Consider the following 20046-nt stretch of genomic DNA (forward strand, 5'->3'; position numbering starts at 1 on the left):
TAGATAGATAGATATATAGATATATAGATATATCTCACTAATACAAATATATTTTTATTTCACAATGCAAAAAAAAAAAAAAAGAAAAAGTCTTTTTGGCTCTGAATTCACACATGAGGAGGGGAAAGCCACCAAATACTTCAGTTTAGAGAACAAGTTTCCTTTAATTTCAGTGAAGTTTGAAACTGTCTTCTGTCAAATCAGAAGTGTATTAAGAACCTCTTAATTTGCAGTCTCCAACAACAATGAAGGTGAGTGTTCCCAGCCTTGCAAGAGGCCTCATGGACTCCTGCTAAGTGTGTATATAGGGTCTGGATGACTGATCCATGATCTTCCTAGTGATGGTTGGTGCATTGGAGGTTGCCATCAGCTACCAGTGCCCATCCAGGAGCCATTGTTTCTGTCTCCCTAGTTCCGGTAGCCAGGTACCACAGAATGCTTGTAACATTGCAGGTGAGCTGTCCAAGGAAACGCTTCCATGGGGCTGGCCTTGGGGTGAGTTTGAGGTTTGGGGAACCAGGAGGATGTCATTACTGAGGGTCTGGACATTTCTTGAATTTTTTCCATTCCCAGGACAGCTGGTGACCATGAGTAGACCATGACCCTTCAGCAATTTGTGATACCAGTGATGGGTAGCAGCTCTTCATTTTCTACTCTCTCCAATCTATCAGAACAAACAAGGCAAGGAAGAAATGCCGCAATGCTCCAGATCATGAAGTGTTTCTGAGAAAGCACAAGGATGATACTTGGAGAGGAGCCATGAGCAGCAGAGAAAATTAGGCAGGTCAGTATTGTTGGAGATCCAGGCTTTGGAGGGTCACAGTCTGCCACTCTGTGATGCCAGCCTCCACAGTTCAGTGATGCACAAGGGAGCACGAGGGATATCTGTCCCAATGTTCCATTGCATGTCTGCACATCTGAGGCTACTGCAGGTCCACTTTCTACTTATCTTCTTCTCATCCATGTCTTCTGCTCACCATAGGTATTTCATGCCAATCACCAAAGGCTCTGTCTTCTCTTCCCCTCCTCAAATGCCCTTGCACTTCACTTTCTTCAGTCCTGCCTCTACTGACATAAACAACTCCACCCCAATGACCCTTTTCCCCATTGCTTCCAACATGGACTGATCTGGTCCCAGACTTGGGATCTGGGACAGCATTATTTAGGCAATGTCAAACTTACATGATGTTGTAGATATAGCTGCACTGATGCTTTTCTCTTGCAAGGGTCCCCTTCCCAATATGTCTCTAGTTCTTCTATCCAGGTTATCTATGCATTTTGGGAAACACTCCTTCATGGATTGTGAAATCCATCCATTCCTCATAGCACCATCTGAAACTTTTCTTGGTTTCCTGAACCCCCAGTGTTGAATTTCTGATCTGTGATAGACCAAACTTTAACCTTGCTGGTTTTTCACAGCCATGGATCCATTAACTCATATCTTATTGGTTGGTGATTCTGTCCTTTCTGGGGTGCAGCAGAGACTCCTGCAGAGGGCAGCCTCCAACTAGCAGTGTATTTCCAAGAGCTACAGGGGCAGAGATCACTTTGTAGCATTATTGGGTGGTGGAGGTGATAGTAATCCTAATAATAATCCTAGGAATAATCATAATCCTGGTGTTAGATTATGACTGTGACCTCACATCCGTTGCTCTGTAAATTCAGGTGCTGTCAGAGCCTGGGCCAACCTGTGGGAACAAGCACACATGGCCACAGGGAAGGAGTGGAGCTGCCCCATATGCTGCGATACACCAGATGACGTCGCTTATGCCATGCCTTGTGGCCATCGATTCTGTCTTGGCTGCATCCTGCGTTGGGCAGAAAGAAATCCTGCCTGCCCACTCTGCAGAAGATCCATCTTGACAGTGAAGTTTTCTGATCATGGTGGAGATGACTACCTACACTGTCTTATCACACCTCCCAGAGAGTTGCCAGAGATGAGCAGCCAGGCAGCAGGAGCTCCTAGAAGCCTGGCTGAAAACAGACCCCCCAGCCCTGCAGATTCCCTTGCTTCCTCTCCACAAGGAATAACAGACCCTGCTCAGCAACAGGCTTCAGGACCAGAAGCCGTGGGTGGCATCCTGCCTGAGCTTTGGGCAGAACTTTTCCGAAGACGACGGAACCTCCTGGACCCTGTGAGGCCATGGCTGCACCAGGGGCTGGAGATGATATATGGGGGTGAGTGGTATCAGGTGAAGAGTGCAGAGAGCGGCATTGTGCTCGCTCTCTGTGTCTATGGTCCAGACAGAGAAGTCTTGGTACAGAGATTGCAGCCCCGTCTCCAGCAATACACTGCATCACTGGTCCATGGCATCCTCAATATCATTGAGACCCAGTGCAGGGAAGAGGTTTGGAGGCTGCGGCACTCTCACACTGCCAGGGAGGAGGATGAGATCCCTGCTGCCAGCTCTGATTCCCCTGCCTCCCAGGAGGGTGCTCCCACCCTCAGCCAGGCCTCATCCAGTGGCATCGCAAATTTCAACATGGAGGAGGAAGCCAGCACGTTGGAGACTGCCCTTCATGGGCATCTCAACCACTCCTCATCTGTGTCCATCCCTGCAGAGCAGGAGCAGCTCCAGGAAGAGCTGGGAGAAACAAGAGTGGCTGCAGTTTCCTCTGCTCCTAGCCAGGGCAGTGACCCCTCACCTGCAACACCCCAGCACCGCCGAAAGAGGAGGACCCCTGGGTCCCCAGATGCCTCCCATTCCAACAAGAGGCAGCGCCATGATCAGCTCTAGAAAGGCCACAGCAAGCCTTTACTTGAGAAAAAAAAAAAAAAATAAATGGCTATTTCCTTAATGCAGTCTCAGGTTGCTTTTTCCTTCCTCTTCTCCTGAAGCAGTTTCCCTTTACCCTTACATCCAAGTGTCAGCCAAAGGCTTCTGGAGAAAAGCTTGTCTTGCTGAACATCCTTTGTTTAATAGAGACCAGGGTCCACAATGGCTACATGAGATTCAGAGGGAGGAAAATCATTGCATCCTCATTTTTGTAGCTATGTGTCTTGTCTTGTTTACTGATGAATGAGAGTTCTTTTGTGTGTGTTTGTTGATTATCCCTCTTAGTCTCAGACTAGGGATGTCCAATACTTAAGATGCTATGTGGCGTTTTTGTATCCAAAAAATGAGTCAGGATTATAAAAACTCACTGGCCATATTTTCAAAACTGATTTTTTAGCAAGTAATAGGAGTAACTCTTTATCTGTTATTTGGTCTGGACCTTTAGAGAAGCTCTTATTCTCTTGAACTTAAGAAGGTGAAGAATGAGAAGTTCATAGAATTCCTATCTGTGCTGGAGGCTGGGTGAAGCATAAGAGGCTTTTCCCTCACAGACATAATTTCTGTGGTCAGCCAGCAGAAGAGAACACCAGGAAGGCCAGTATTGTTGGAGAGCCAGGCTTTGGAGTGTCACAATCTATCCCTCTGTGACACCACCCTCCACCATTCAGTGATGCACAAGTATCTTGATTTGAAAAGATCTGTCTGCTAAGGAAGGTAGGAGCCTCCCTTGAAATGGAAAATGTAAACCCCCTCCCTCTGAATTATTATAATATTTTGAAATTAAGTGGCTTTCAGGTAAAGATATGGGAATAGGAATAACAGTTTTTTAATGGGAAAATACAGTTCTTTTCTAGGAAAATTAAAAATACAAATGTAATCATACAAAAAAACCCCAAAAAACATTGACAGAGTCAGAATACAACCTGACACCCTGTTGGTCAGGGTGCTGGTAGCAGTCTGATTGAATGGTGGCTGCAGTCCTCCTGGAGTGACAAATGTGGGTCTGTTGAAGCAGTGATCCTGTAGAAGGATGTAGTTTTCCTCTGAAGGTTCAGTGGTAGTGTTGATGGGCCTGGTCTTCCTCTGGGAATCCAGTGGAAAAGAAAGATACTTCTCTGGGAATCCAGGCAGAAAAGGCTGACTGTGGTGTTCTAAATTTCAGATTATATCCAGGTAGGAATTCTTGACTCCTCCCCCTGGGTGGGGCATCTCACAATGATGATGTAATTTTATCAGTCATGCAGTGAGACTCAATGGCCCATTAACAGAAGATATCTCCCCAGAGGGAGGATGGGTTGTGATGGGAAGAGATAAAGAAAACTGCCCCACCTGGTTTCAACAGGTACCCCAAAACACTGCCCCACCTCTAACAGACAGCAATAGAATACACACCCCTAACCACATCGTGCATTTGCAACCTAAGACAACAAGTTATATCATGTAGCAAAATGTAATGACTTTTTTTTTTTTCTGTGAGAAGGTATTTGTGACACAGACTACAGGTTATTAGGATACAAGTAGGTTTCTCCTTCACTGGAATTTAATTTCACTGTATTTTGCAGTCATTTTGTAGTTTTGGAAAATCTGGATTTTGCAACATAAATGTGACTCTATGGTTGGATGAATCTGTGGCCTTTGAAGTATTTTATCTTCTGTCTTGCTGCCAAGCATTTAGTGAATTCACAGAACGGTGAAATAAGATTTTTTCAAAGAGGGAATTGAGTTTCCAAAATGGTTTTGCTGCAGAAATTTCAGCTGTTATAGACCTCAGGAGATATCAGCTGTTATGCATTATTGAAAATCTGTAGAAACAGGTTATATGACACGTATATTAAAAAATGTGTTGTAACCTATTCACGCATATTCAAAAATTTCTCTACATGTTTTCTCATTGTATTAAAATTCTAACATTTTCCACACTTTTTATTCTATTTTCAAAAGAAAAAAAGTGAAAAATCTAGGCAGTGTCTTGCATGTAGTTGTCTATCACATGAAGGATTTTAAAAACTGTGTTTTGCAGTGTTATTATTATGGAATTTGTTTTACTGATACTGTGAATAAAGCAAAATTTAGTGGAATCTAAATTCTGTACAACAAAACTATAAGCCTGATACAAACCTAATTCAAATAAATTTCTGCTGTCATATGATTATTCTGTGTTTTTTATAATTGCTGATATAAATGTTCTGGTAATTAAGCATGCTAAAAACATTTTTTAGATACAATGAGTTCAGTTTAGCTGTGCCTGAACCTTTTTCCAGGATAATTTCTATGACACTGTGGACTGCATTAATTATTCCCAGACTTCTCAAACTACACACATTTCCTTACAGTTTTGCTCTCTATGATCAGATTTATCCCTGCCCTCTCTTGGAGAGATCTCAGAAATTCTGCTGTCCCATACAGAGACTTGAAGAATGAAACAGGTTTCCCTAGCACCTACCACCAATTTCCACCTGCTGGGTCAGGATAGCCTGCAGCATCTGAAATGCATTGGACAACAAAGCGTAGCAGATTTCAACCAACTCCCTTTTCATATAAATTTTTGTTTGCTTGTTTGTGGGTTTGTTTTTGGTTTTCTTGTTTTGTTTCAAAATTGAACTTGCACTGCCCTTTCACCCCCACTAGTCCATGCTGATGCTGTCATTTGGAATGACTGGAGTCTGGAGTATTGATACTGTTAAATAGAGTTACATCTCTGTTATGGTGCTGCTCGAATGCTGCTGCAAATGAAAAAAACACCCTTCAAAATCTGTAAAACAACAAAAGGGAAGAAATTATTTTACTTCTTCAATGGTAACACTGTTTAAATTGTGTTTATGGTGTTAGAGGCTGCTTTTATTGAAGCTACTGATCTTTATGCCCAAATTAAAATGGGTTTATATGAAATGAAAACATGGGGTTACTCCTTGTGTGTTGGAAGGCAGGACAAAAGTGCTACTAGTCATCCTTCCTCCATGTACAGTTATAATCATTATGAAAAATTAGTAAAATTCGGGAGATACTGTAGGGAATAATATTCTTTAATACAGAACCACGGTACATGCATATCTTTGTATTCAAATTTATCCCCAAAACATGGAACTGTGAAGACTCATTGTCAAAGCAGGTGGTATTCCAGATAATCCAGGAGGAATAACTTTTAGTCTTCAAAATTCTTTTCAATTTATCCATGGGGAAAAAGCACATTAGGTCCTTAAAGTGACCTAGATTGCAAGAAGATTAAATCAAATGGGTTTACTGGAAAAAGAAAATCCCATTAAACTCTGCAAGCAAGAGATGTTACTATATGCATAATTTTATGTGTGTGATTTTAACCTAATCATTGTAGTACACATTACTAGTCTCCCTGAAATAGTATATAAGCATTTGTATCCCACAATAAAATTGGATTCTGATCACCAAGTCAGTCTTCCCCGTCTCTCCATCATTGACACTGTTCTGAGTGCTTTTCTGGATGTTCAGTTCAGAGCACATTTAAACAGTTCCAAGAAAAAGAAAAACCACAGTCCAGGGAACTTCTCTGCCTTAGCTAGCTAAAAGCTAACTAAAAGCAAAGGAGAGCTTTGTCCTGTCTGTCCATCCACAGACAACAGAGTCCAGGAGCCGGAATGTGAAGGAATGAGTGCAGTGTCTGAGGACAAACTGCACACTTGTCTCCACGGCCTTTGCTCTCAGAACCAGTCTTAAAGGTGCAAAGACATTGCATCTCAAATTTCTGTGTCCGTGAAATCCGGGACCACAGTCCCATTTAATCTGTTTTGTTTATGTCCCTGGGAACACTTTGTTGCTCTGAGCAACTTGGTCTAGTGGAATGGGTTTTGGAAACAGATGATTGTTAAGGTTGCTTCCAACCCAAGCCATTTATGATTTTCTGAAATTAGTTTAGGAATCATAGAGTAATTTATGCATCTAACATGGATTTATTATTTTATTTTAAGAGGTAAATTTAATGTGTTTTTCTTCTTGACATGGCATCAGTGTTACAGCATTCATGGATACTTTCCTAAAGCATAGTTTGGAATAGCCAATGCTTTGTAAAAAATATCAGCATATTTCAAACAGGACATTTCTGTATAAAACCTTGTGATTCATCACAGTGTTTCAGTGTAAGATGAAGCTGTTATTATGGTAATGCTTTTTACATAACAGTATGAGATGATGTATGTATTGTTCGGTCAGAGTATCCAGTTCCTGAAGACTTTTATCCTTTCACTGCACAATTTCTTGTTCCAAAAATCTTGTCAGTCTAATTGAAAATATCTCCATCTTCCCATGATAAATTGAAAAACATGGTCCTTTAGTTTATTTGAGACATTATTGCCTTGCTACATTGGAGTTCCCAGTTCTAATCCCGTTGAAAAAAAAGCCAAGTATTTTTAGAGTTTTAGAGTGAACACATAATGGTTGCAGTGCTGCCTTTGATCTATAAGTGGCAGTATTTATGCCAGTAGAATTTATATCAGGATTGTCTGATGTTTCTGAAGTCTTGTGTGTCACATTGTTCATTTCCAACCATATTACATGTAAATCAGCTGCACCTTTATGCCAGCAGAAGTACAATTTGCATAGTAATTGGTGGCATTTTGCAATAATTCCATTTTCACATTACTGCTTAGCATACATTTGAGAGAGACATTTTCATAAAGAAATCATCTCTCACCACCCTGGTGATTTTTAAATTTTTGTCTTAGTGTTTAGAAATACTTTTTCATTGATTAAGTATTCATTCAATCAATGACTGCAGCAGACATTGTTGTAATGCCACTGCACATATGTTTTGATGTACCTACGTCCTCCAATTTTAACTAAGCTACACTATCTGGATCTAACTCTCCCAAGTCATATGAAAGGATTGGAATAGGAGCCCCAGTCCATCCTTCAGCTGCTTTCTCGCCAAGTGTTTACTGACCAAAATTTTACGTCAAGTTATAGAGCAAGGTTTGTGCCCTAATTTGGATTATGTGTGTATAGAAGATCTCAATAGAGGTATGTGCTGGTAAACCAGCAGGAGAAATGAACCCCCACACAATCAGCTTGAGAAAGATTTCAGGTTGGAATTGCAATTTATGAGAATGATTGCAATAAATGCAATTACAATAAATGCAACAGAAACACTGGCTTAAACCAACAAAGTCAGAGTACATCCTCACACCCTGTTGGTCAGGGTGGTGGTCACAGTCCACTTAAGCTGTGGTTGCAGTTCCATTGGAGGGATGGTTATGGTTTTGTTGAAAGTGGTCATCCTGTGGAAAGGTCTGGTCCTCCTGTGGAAGTTTGGGTCCACCTATGGATGTTCAGTGGGGGTGGTGTCCCAAGTGCTCAAATGTCAAGATTATATGTGATCAGATTCAGGTGGTACCTCCCCCAGGACAGGGAGTTTCAGAACAGAATGATATAATCCTATGAGTCATAGGATATTTTTGGAGTCCTTGATAGTCATTGTAGCCCTGAGTTTTTGATGATCCATTAGCAGGGATGACCCCCTCAAAATGGGTGTGACTGTGCATCCTCAGAGTGAGCTATCAGGGCTGAGTCATTACCCTGCCTCTCAGGGTTAGCTCTTCTTTTTCCCTTATCTCAAACACCCAGGTCATAGTCTGAGGGGTAGAGTGTGTACCAGACACCTGTTGAAAATGACAGTTCATTATGTAGATGGAAGTAGAATACATAATTTGATTACACACATAGTGGCACCCTTTTTCCTATAACCACAACAAGATGGCAGTCCTTTTTACTTGAGCTGGCTAGGTCATCAGGAGTTTTAAGTGACATGTGCCAAGTGCTGTCGCATTGTCTAGCATTTATATTTTTATAGTGTCTTGTTTGCCACCCCATTTGGGCACCTGAAAGAGCAGCATTGGAGACTCCATAGTTATTCTGTACTAACAGCATAACTTGAAGTGATCCAAATAAAACCTCCAAGTCTAGTACTTCTGCAAACATTTTGAAAATAAGGCTGTGAAATTGTGCATAGAATACCTGTCCAGGTACTTTTAGATTACATCACTCACTAGTGAGTATGGAGGTAATTGTATTGGAGAACTGTTGAGTCCCATATAGCCCCAGAGAGTCTGCCTTGTACAAATAACCATCCTCTGAGATAAGTGCCTCTGAAGGGTATTCATTGGAACTGAAACATAAACTGAAAGAGGACCATTGCATAATAATTGTTAAATTACTTCTGTACTAAATGCCACTAATTTAAATGTCTCTGCTTTGTAGTCAACTATTGCAGTCTTCTAAAGCTACAGACTGGATACCAAGGAGACCTTTTCAAAAGAACAGAACTTCTCTTTCTAATTTGACATGTCATAGTACTTTTCAGTGAGGACATTCAGCATAAGGAAGGGTGTTATGTTTGAAGACAGCTGCTCTTTTGAACCATGATGAGTACGCTAATGTTGCTACTTGAGAGATTATTTTCAGAAACACACAAGAAACACAATCATTAACTGAAATGCCTCAGTAAGTGACATGTGATGGTCATGAGAGGGAACACAGACGATGTTGTTTCATCAGCCAAACAACCTGATTTATTGTTCAGGGCTTGCTTTTATAGGCAATTCAAAGCTCCCAGCTCTAAACAGTCATTGTTCTAATCCCCATTCCTCCCAGACTTTGAACCATTCAAATGCTTGCATTTTAGGAGAGTTGTTATTAGTTGAAACCTCTGTCAGGCACCCCAGATGCTGGTTTATGGAACTGGGCTGGATTTCTTTTTTATAACCAGATTAATGTTCAGTACAAGTCAGCATGTACTGCAACAAGAAGAACAAAGGCTGAAAAATTTTAGGACATCTATATCTCCCAAGGACTAAACTGATAATTTTTCTCAAAGAAACTTTGCACACTCTAGTCAAAACAAAATTTTACTGTGTTTCTTTTTCTTAGGGCAGCCCCTGCAGGGAATTAAATATCCATTTCTTCCTAAAAATGCATAATATAGTTTGGTCTCCTTACCTAATAAGTCCTTTTATAGTCACAATATTATCAAACAGGGGTATATGTTAATCTTCTGTTATATTACACAGCATATTACACATCTGATGTAGATAGATTTGATGTTTCTATATATAATATGCAGAAAATACTAGGGAAAGTCTGCAGCCAACCCTTTTATACTCTAGTATCAGAGATGTTGAGTACTGTGTCACTGGAATATTGTGAGATGCTTGCATCAAAAAATTGCTGTCTGAGATTTTGAGACTTGTTGTACAACATAGTTCTCAGAGACACAAAGTCTTTTCAGAGGGATCTGAAGACAGAAGGTTCTTCTGGAGAGTCTTTTGACTGGATCCTTCTTATCACTGGGTTAACAGTAAAAACTACTTACAGTGCTATATTCTCAGACTTAGTGACATTGGGCATTTCTGACTACACCCTGAGACATTAAAATTGATATAGTAGTACAGGTCCTCCTTCCCTCAGGGATTTTTTATGCTAATGCACAGGTAACAACCCAAACCTTTACTTATGTGTTTCATTATGGGCATTCTCAAATGATCTCTTTAATACACTTCTAGGAAAATGGTGATGGAGAGGTTCTTAATCTATAAGTAGGAAAATGTAGGAAAAAAAAGTGTTTGGAGGGAGATGTTTGGCATTAGAAGGCAGTTATTCACTGAGTGATTTTTGGTCCTGCAAGATTATGGGTCCAACTGCCTCCTGCAGTATTCTCTACATGCTAAAACAAGCTCAACAATAAAGTTTCAGAGATATTGTCACATTATAATCCTGATATTAACTTTCAAAAATCAGCACTGTGGTAGAGTAGGAAAATGTCTCTCTCAAACTTCTACTTTCATATCTTGAAACTTGAAACATATCTTGAACATATCTTGAAACATATCTCGAAACATCTTGAGACTAAGTTTCTTCTGTTTCCACCTCTGGTGTGTGTGGAAAAACTCATTACTCAAAATACCCATGATTTTAAAGAAACTCAGATTATTTGAGGTGAAAGTTACAAATCTGCAGTATTCTGAAAAGTGGTGGTTTTGTTATAAAGCATTAGGGGAAAAATGCAATACAGATGAGAAAAACAATTTCCTGCTCAGGTTAAATGTATAGCTGTAGTCACTTACTAAGTTATACCCTGAGCTTAGGATAAGCAATAGTTTTATTAAAAAAATTAAAAGGAGAATGATTTATGTAATGTAGCATTCACTTAATATATTATGTTTTATATTCATTTACATTGCTTAACATAGCATGTTAAGTTAGATCTATATTTTGAAATAATATAATGTAAAATTTAATTTTAGAAGGAAGATATTACATTTTTCATGCAAATATATGAATACAAGAGCAGCAATGTTTTTCTGCCATGTGTGCTACTCAGCTACAGAGTGTGTAAATGCTCTTCCTCATTTTGTCAAATGTACTTAAAATGTGTGAATGAAATTAACATTTTAATCCTTGCCTGCATTTGTGCCCTGAATGTGATCTTTTTTAAAACTCTTCCTTTCAGAAGATGGGATATGTACCTTGATAATAGCAAGTTAGCAAAAAGATGGAAAAAGCAGCTTTTACCTAAAAATGTTTTGGGTTTGTTGGAAAGAGTAAGTTTAAGATTTTTTCTATTTTTATAAATTTGCAGGTGATTTTTCCTGCACATTCCCTTATGTAGTTTTAAATACATATATATCTCTATATATCTCTATATCTCTAATCTCTATATCTCTCTCTATATATATCTTCTCTAGAAATAGCACTACCAAACCTTCCCAGTGCCTTTCTGAATGACTGAAAGGCTCACATATATTGTTTTATATTTATATACTTATTCCCATATACATTTTGAAAAATATGTCTGGTTCTGGAAGCCAGGAAATATGTTTTCTTTGCAGAACATGGCATGTGTCTGCACGCTTTTAATTAGGCAGCCTAGAAGGGGTATTTATATTTTAAAATTTTTCTATATACATATACATGTATACACACACACACACACACACCTCTCTCTCTCTCTCTCTCTCTCTCTATTCATATATATATCTCCCTGCTCATATTTTAACATCACTGTTTTACTTTTTATTCTGCTTTAGTATACTCTTGTGCTTTTGATAATTTACATAAAAATACATAGTATATGAAAAATGTGTAAGACTTATTTTAAAGGCAAGGCTCCTAGCCCCCACAGTTCAGTAGTTTATACAACAATATGATAGGCTCTGCTCTGTTCTCATTACGGGTAACTTCTGGGAACACAACAGAGGTTGAAAAGGCTGACAGGAATGGACAGTACTAATTTTGCAAGAAATATTTGCAGTCTTTTCAAGGCAATTGTGTTGCAAAGTTTTGTGTGAAATTACTGCTTCTTGATTTTGTTTCCCTGGGAAGAATTCATTAAAAGGTCTGTGACTGTTCCTTTGTGGATTAAGTCAGATCTATGGTTTGTTTTTTGGGGGAGTTTTTTTGAGGATACTGCTGGATTTTTTCACCATTTGTATAAACACGAGCATGAGCAAAAATAAGTAAAGAACCATCAGATTCTCAGGGTTTCTCAGTGAAAGTAACAAAACAATGCTAACAAACACTTGAAGAAATTGAAATATACTGACTTTTAAAAGTTAACATACAGAGATTTAGTTTAGTTTAGAGATTTTGATTTTAGTTTAGTTTAGAGATTTTAGTTTAGTTTAGAGATTTTAGTTTAGTTTAGAGATTTTAGATTGTTTTGGTTTTTTCCCCAGGAGAATGAAATGGCTTCTGAAATATACATTCATTATTTTCATTCAGGTTGATGCTGTTATAACATATAGATTATCCTTACATTAAGCCTGTATTTTTAATAAAGGACAGTGTTAACCAAGGTGCACAAAGGTTTTACTTTTATTTTTGCAATACCTTAGTTTATATGCTTATGCAGAAAGAAAATAGGGTTTTTTTCCTGATCCTCTCCTCTCCTCTCCTCTCCTCTCCTCTCCTCTCCTCTCCTCTCCTCTCCTCTCCTCTCCTCTCCTCTCCTCTCCTCTCCTCTCCTCTCCTCTCCTCTCCTCTCCTCTCCTCTCCTCTCCTCTCCTCTCCTCTCCTCTCCTCTCCTCTCCTCTCCTCTCCTCTCCTCTCCTCTCCTCTCCTCTCCTCTCCTCTCCTCTCCTCTCCTCTCCTCTCCTCTCCTCATTTATGAACAAGACCAGGGAAAGCTATTGCTATTTATGAACAATAATTTTGCAAGCTTTTCAGGCATGTTGATGAAAGTAGCATTTTTCCTGACATAAAATGAAGGTCAGTGTGCCAGCCTGACTATTCGCCCATAAACCTCACTATTTTTTTAGTCAAATGCACAAGAAAGATTTGTTTTAGGAATTTTATCTGTAAATTACTTGAATTATTTTTTTTTTTTTGCTTTCTTTTGTTATTATAGGAGAGTGTCTAAGGTTGCTATAGCAAACAGTTTCATAACATGCTTAGTTGTAGGTGTAGATGATTAGGTCTTGCACAAGTTCTCACAGTAAGACTTGATTAATAGTTTTAATATCTGAGGACACTGTCATATAACCATCTGCTACTTATATAAATAATTCTCTAAATTTTTAGTTTTATCTGCTGATTGCACACTATATCTAAGCAACCAAAACACAATGCTGAAACATCTTTTTTTTAACATCAACACAAGATGTCAAGCATTTAGTATTTCACATCCTTGACAGCTCATTTCTGATAGGTTGCTTGTACAAGACTTTATTTTTCTTACTCCTGTCCTGACAAAGACAAATAAGGGATTAAATCAATAAATAAACAAAACTTCTGAGCTCCCCAGAGTGCAAGACAAGTGATGATTTAAACAACTATGTTTTCTGCATATACCCCTGCACTTTACTATTTATTTACTGGTTTGAAAATTGATTCCAAAATATTGCTAATAAGCACCTGGAAATACTTAAAAGAAAGCACTCCTTTATATTCCTCTGCAAATTTCTAGTGCAGGGTTTTGTTTTAATTCTGTGATACCATCAGTTCTTTCATAAAAACACACAAATGTCCATTAAAACTATTTAACCAGCTGATAAAGCATAAAGCACTTTTCATGCTTTGAATCACTGCAGAAGAGAAGCTTTTCTTTCAAAGACATACATGCAAATCCCAGTGCATGGTTTGTTACTAACCAAATAGTTCACAAATACAAAAAACAAAACCAAAATAGTTTTCTGTTCAAAAAAAACCAAATAGTTTTCTGTTCACAAACTCAGACTCTTTTTTTAGTAAATCTTGCACTACATCAGACTTTGATGAGATTTTTTTGTGATTGAACTTGTTGGAAAGACAGAAAATTAAGTTAGCTTGTGATATTTGTCGGGGGAACGTAGGTTTTGAGGTTTGTTTTGGTTTTGGGTGTTTTTCTGTTGTTGCTGGTTTTGGTATGGGTGGGTTTTTCTGTTGTGGATGTTGCTCGTTTTTTGGGGGTTCTTTTTGCTGGTGGTGGTCTTTTAAATTTTTTTTTCCCAGATGAGGAGCAAGGGGAGAAAGTTCCTGTGCATTGAATAATTCTAAACCTTAAAAAAAAAGAAAAAAAAAGAGAAAACCTGTTTTGTTTCATTTGACTCTGATCTTCCCACAAATACTGTACATTTAATATAGTGAAAATATAATGAAGATGTTCTGGAAGATGATCCTTTGTTTCCTATAAAGAAGAATTCTTGAAAGATACTGCTTGAATAACAATTTCTCAGTGTCTATCAAACTGATAGTAAAAGTTATAAAAATCATAGAAAATTCGGGGAGTTAGAAAGAAAGCTAGGCTTAGTAGGCCCTGGGAAAATATTAAAAGTAGGCCCTGGGAAACGTTAGGCCTTGTGTTTGCCTGATCATGTGAAATTGTACCTGCGTAACCAGTATATGATAAATTATATAATTGTTAGATGTGATGATTATTCAGTAATTAGATATAATTATTGTTTAGTCATAAGAAGAAGAATGAGAAACTATGTTCAAGGGTTTGAGGGGGGATCATGAGAAACCTATGCTTGGATGAAATTAATGTACAATAGGACAATGTAGGTTTAATAATTAATATGTAAGTAGTATAATAATAGAATATAAAAACATGTTCATCCCAAACCCATGGCAGAGTCAGATTTGTACCCCTAACACCCAGAGCTCTTCAATAAAAGCACCTGCATATAATCATTCCATGATTATGTATTCCGGAACGCTAACAAAACCACTGAAAGGCTCTAAAGCCTGTATCTCAATGGGCGCAAGCCAGAAGGTTTCTGCTGGAGCCAGCAGAAATAGCTGAGGCTGTGGCTGTGCTTTCCACAGCTGGAAACTGGCATATCTGAGCACAAACACAGCTCCAGTACCCAAAGACATTTTGGATGTGCAAGATTATGGGTCCAACTGGATCCTACTGACACAGTGAAGTGCAAGTGGCTGGCCAAATCACTTGACAAATTGAGGTTCTAAGGGTGATCAAATCAGCTAATCCAGAATGGTCATGAGATATCCGTCATGGTAATTCATGACGGTGAACTGAGCTGAAACAAACCACTGAAACACAGGGACACGTGTTAAACTGCTGGTACACCGAAGATTAGTCAGTGAATGAAAATGCTTATCAAGAAATTATAAATAGGAATTTGTGAACTATTGGGGCACAGAAAACTCATAGATTCCACTGTGTCATTAGGTCATGCCCCTGATGTGGGGAGCAGTTGTATTAATTTCACAGTGATTGCTGCAAAAAATAATTTAATTTAAACATTCTTTTGTCATAAAATATATATGTGATACAGTAGAGGTAAACAACCTTAGTAAGACCTTTCCTTTAAAACTACTTTTTTTTTTTGCTAGTATTCAATAACTTGTGTGCAAAACATTGTTTAAGTACTTAGCATCTTACAAAGGAGCTCAGTCTCATCAGAAGTGGGTCATAAAGTCATTCCATCACATGTACCTTTTGTATCTCCATCCTGCATAAAATCAATAATGAAAAAAAACCCTGAATATCTGAAACTTTTTCTCTAATTGCAAGGATTTTGATTCTTGTGGTCCTCTCCTTTCTGAGAAGACTGTTTAGTGGGTGGCATTTCAGTATCTGTACAATTATTTCTATTGTACAGATTCTATTGTTGGCATATTGTGCTGGTGATGGCATGCTTCCTCACCATTAACTTCAATTCAAAGGCAAGAGGCTGTTAGATCTGGAGCAGACCTGAATGCTGAAAAGCTGTGATGTCCTGTACTGGGGTGCAGGACAGTGGAACAGAGCAGAAACATTTTCCTTGTAGAAGAAGATGCATTGAAGCTTCCAGAGGCTGGGTAAACTCTTGCTGTTGAAAAATCTCACACTCAGGAGAAGTGAGGTTTTCAGGATGATGCTGTTCCCAATCCCACTTATTACAATTTAGTAAAAACATTACTACCATGGAAGGAAAGTTAAATGAGAAGAGTCAAATGCTAATCCTGAATGTATCAGAGATGTGTTTTGTGAAGTCTTTTGTTAATTTTGCTGGTGGTTCAGTGCTGCCATACAACGACTTCCTTCATGGCAATTCCCTATGACTGACAAGTATTGTTCTTAGATTCAGAGTTTTTCTCCTGATTTACTTATAGGATGACTTCCTATAATTACTAACATTTCAGTATCAGTAGAAGTGACCGTAACTGTTTTTTAGTGCATACACACATGCATGCCTTTCCTGCATCTTAAAGCAAGCTAAATGATTGTCTGAATTAGATTCAAGAAAGCCAATACTTCATCAGTTCTGATTTGATATAATGTTTTTGACACAGTTCTACATTATTGTCACGGTTTGACACTGGTCCAATGCCAGGCACCCACAAGAGCTGCTTGCTTACCTTCCCCTGCTACAGCTGGGCAGAGGAGGGGAAAAGAGGAAAAAAAAAAATTAATGAAGTGAGTGAGATAAGGACTGGGAGAAGTATTTCAAGGGCAAAGCAGGCTCACCATAAGTTGCAAAGTGAATTTATTACTAACAGAATCAGAGAAGAATAATGAGAAGTAAAATAAGCCCTTAAAACACTGTTTCCCCCCAGCCCTGTCCCCCTTCCCACAGACTGCAGGAAGACAGGGTGTGGGTGTTTTCATCAATTCATCACCAAGATTTTCTTCTCCTGCTTTGGGAGAGGAAACCTTTCCCTGTGAGGCCATGCAGTTCCTCCCATGGGTGACAGCTCTCCATGAACTTCTCTGGCATGGGTCCACTCTCATAAGCAGCAGCCATACCTCACCTTCTGCAGCATGAGCTGCCCCCACAGGCAGACAGTCCTCCCAAAACTGCTGCGACATGGGTCTCTCTCTTTCCACAGGGTGCATTCCTCCAAGGACAGGCAGCTTCAATCTGGAGGCAGGGGCCCCTTCTTTCCTGTCTTCCACTGGATCACAGCCTCCTCCAGGTATTCACCTGCTCTGGCATGGGCACCTCCCCCATGGGCTGTGGGTGGATCTCTGCATTCCCTGTGCACCCATGGGCTGCAGGTACACAGCTGCCTCACCGTGGTCATCACCACAGCCTGCAGAGGAATTTCAGCTATGGTGCCTGGAGCACTTTCTCCCTCTCCTTCTCCACTGACCTTGGTGCCTCCATGTTGTTTTCCCTCACATGTTCTCATCTCCTCCTCTTTTCTGACTAGAAGCAAAAACCTCCTGACTTTTTTCAAATTTTCTTCTTCAATATGTCTCACAGAGGCATTACTAACCTCTCTCATTGGCCCAGTTTTGGCCAGCAGAGCCATCAGCCATTGGCTCTGCTGGACACAGTGAGAAGCTACCAGCAGCTTCTCGCAGGAGCCATCTTTGTGGCTCCCCTGCTGCCAAAAGCCAGACCTTGCCAAACCAATACAATTATCATTTTGAACTGGGAGCTCAGCTGCTCCAGTACTACAGAAATGCCTTCCAAAGTTAATTTGAATTGATGTCAGTATCAGTAGGATTTTTAAACAGAGTTATTGTTTTATGCATAGCCTGTTTCACAAAGGAAAATGGATAAACAAGGTATAATTTGTTCTACTACTAGCAGTGGCCCCATGATTACACGAAAGATGCTCGGCTTCAAATCAGTTGAAGAAGACTCAACCACTGGTCATCCTGTTGACATGAGGAGACCTTGCTGTGAGCACGAAAAAGACATGACCTATCAAAAAAGCACTAGCTTCTTTCTTCTGCTATGGAAAAATTGCTTTGCCACTTAGGTCAGCATCATGATGCAAATCTTAAGATTATGAGATATCTGAGTAAATAAAGGCATTTGGACTTTAATCTATCTCCCTGACTTCTTTTTCCTTGTACTTTTAATTTTTTATGTAACTACTAGGAGGATAAAACACAATTTATTTATAGAGAAGTAGCTACCACAACCACTTAATCTTTTCCTCTCTTTCAGCTTCGGAAGAACGTATCATCTTCTTATTGACTATTTTTTGATGAAGATGATGATAATGATAATGATGTTCATCAGATTCTTGTCTGTACTGGAAGTGGAGAAAAACAAATATTTTGAAAATTATTACTATCAATTCCAATTTTAGTCATCTGAGTCCTTGTCTTGGTTTAGAGACAAGTTTAGGTGAAAAACACTCTGGAAATGAGGGTTTCCTCTAAAGAAAGGATTCCAACAATCTCTTTCTGCCAATAATAAAAAAAAAGGAACATTAGTGGATGACAGTGAAAAAAACTCAACCATTTATTGACAAACAGAGTGCCCACATGGCTCAAAGAAGAAAAATTATTAAGTGCTAGATACTGAATTGTCTGACCAACACCCCCAGCACCCTCAAGGGAACAAACAAACAAACAAAAAAAACCAAAAAAAACCCCCAACAACAACAACAAAAAAAAAAAAAAAACCAACCAAAAAAACCCCCAAAAACAAATTTCCAGGCAAAGAGAAAAGAAAAACAAACAAACAAACAAAAAACCCCTGACAGCTGCAATGTAGTAGGGGAGGAGATAAAAAGGGCCCAGGCTTTTTTCTCTGGGAAGGAAAAAAACAAAGGGTAGCTGTAGGCAGGCTTACAGACCCTTAGTTTAGGTTACAAATGCATTATATACTTTTCTTTGCTGAGCATCTTAGTACAGTAGAACCAATCTATACTTTAACTTTTGTCTATAGCCTATCATAACTACTATAATTACCATATTCACGTTACTATTCTCTAGTCACTCAAAGTTACAACATTACAGTTTAAGGTAGAAGTTGTTTTTCAGCTATCTTGCAGTGGAAAATTCTGAGACCTTTTTCCTACTTGCAACATCTGCCGACTTGTTTGCTTGTGCTAACTTTCTGCATGGTAAAAACACCTTCTTGTTTGGGGTGGGTTTATCCTTTGCTCTAAGTCATAAAACCCCCCTTCTAACTAACATATCCTTTGCTTCCTTGGTTATCCAGTAACACTGGCTCAGCAATTCTTTTCTTCTATATCAAAACTTGCATCTCTATTCCCTCTTCAGATTCTACATTCAAAAATCTTTCTGCTAACCATACATAACTGTGAGACTTTCTTGTCAAACTTTCATCCTTCCCAACATGCATCAGCTCAGGAAAAACAGATGGGAACCTGTTGAATCTCTGGTGTTGGTCTACTTTTCAAAGCAGATGAAACTGGTGAATTCGGTGTCCTTTCTCTCATTGGTTTGCCTTTCCTGAGTTCTGGGGCTGGGACAGAGTGGCCCCTTGGCCCCCTGCCAGTCCCCAGTGAATTCTTTTCCTGTTGATTGTCCTCTCTAATCTTGGACCAAAACCAAACTGAGTAGTTCAAAAAAACAAGGCTGCTGACAGATTGCTGCTGCAGTCTGCCCAGTCCACGTGGCATGAAGGATGGCTGGGGAGTGAGGCTTTGAAGAAGCCCGCAAGAGAGCCCCAAAGGCTCTCCCCTATCCTGGACCCACTTTAAAGCTATAGCAACAATTTCTGGGCATAGAACAGACAATCATGGGAATAGAAAACAACTCCAAAACAATTCTGAAGCCCTGATGATATCCTTAGGCAGTCAAACTGTGCATTTGCCTGATTAAAGAGATTTTCTTGATCTGCATGGATGCCACGCACGGATGGCATGGCAATAATTTCCAACACTGACTTGTTGAAGAATACATTTAGTGCAGATAGCTGAGTCTGCAGCTACAAGTTAAACTCTGGATGGGGGAAATGCTGAAAACCTGAGACAAGAGGCTTGCGACCTGGCACTGAACATTTGTAAAGGCTGATCTCAAGGCCCTTCAGATCCAATCTGGCTAGCTTTGGACCCTGGCCCCTTGCAGCTTTACAAGGACAAAAGTAAAAGACTCGAGGTGCTCTTCTCC

At 39.4% G+C, this 20046-nt stretch overlaps 1 protein-coding gene and 1 long non-coding RNA gene across 5 annotated transcripts; both read left to right on the forward strand.

Annotated features, from left to right (window-relative positions):
* Positions 1-913: 913 nt before the first annotated feature.
* Positions 914-2799, forward strand: LOC135290319 (E3 ubiquitin-protein ligase Topors-like). Its single transcript, XM_064404248.1, has 2 exons — positions 914-932; positions 1666-2799. The coding sequence occupies exon 2, from the start codon at positions 1707-1709 to the stop codon at positions 2736-2738; it is 1032 nt and encodes a 343-aa protein (XP_064260318.1). The 5' UTR covers positions 914-932; positions 1666-1706; the 3' UTR covers positions 2739-2799.
* A 200-nt stretch (positions 2800-2999) lies between these two features.
* Positions 3000-18003, forward strand: LOC135290320 (uncharacterized). 4 transcript variants are annotated; one of them, XR_010353063.1, is made up of 4 exons: positions 3000-3491; positions 11251-11341; positions 17055-17141; positions 17762-18003. It is a non-coding gene; the product is annotated as an uncharacterized LOC135290320 (long non-coding RNA). The 4 variants fall into 4 exon arrangements; XR_010353064.1 differs by lacking the exon at positions 3000-3491 and adding an exon at positions 9082-9245; XR_010353065.1 differs by lacking the exon at positions 11251-11341 and having other exon boundaries at positions 3009-3491.
* Positions 18004-20046: the final 2043 nt, after the last annotated feature.

This window comes from Passer domesticus, chromosome Z (assembly GCF_036417665.1).
Source record: "Passer domesticus isolate bPasDom1 chromosome Z, bPasDom1.hap1, whole genome shotgun sequence".
NCBI classification, from domain to species: Eukaryota; Metazoa; Chordata; class Aves; order Passeriformes; family Passeridae; genus Passer; species Passer domesticus.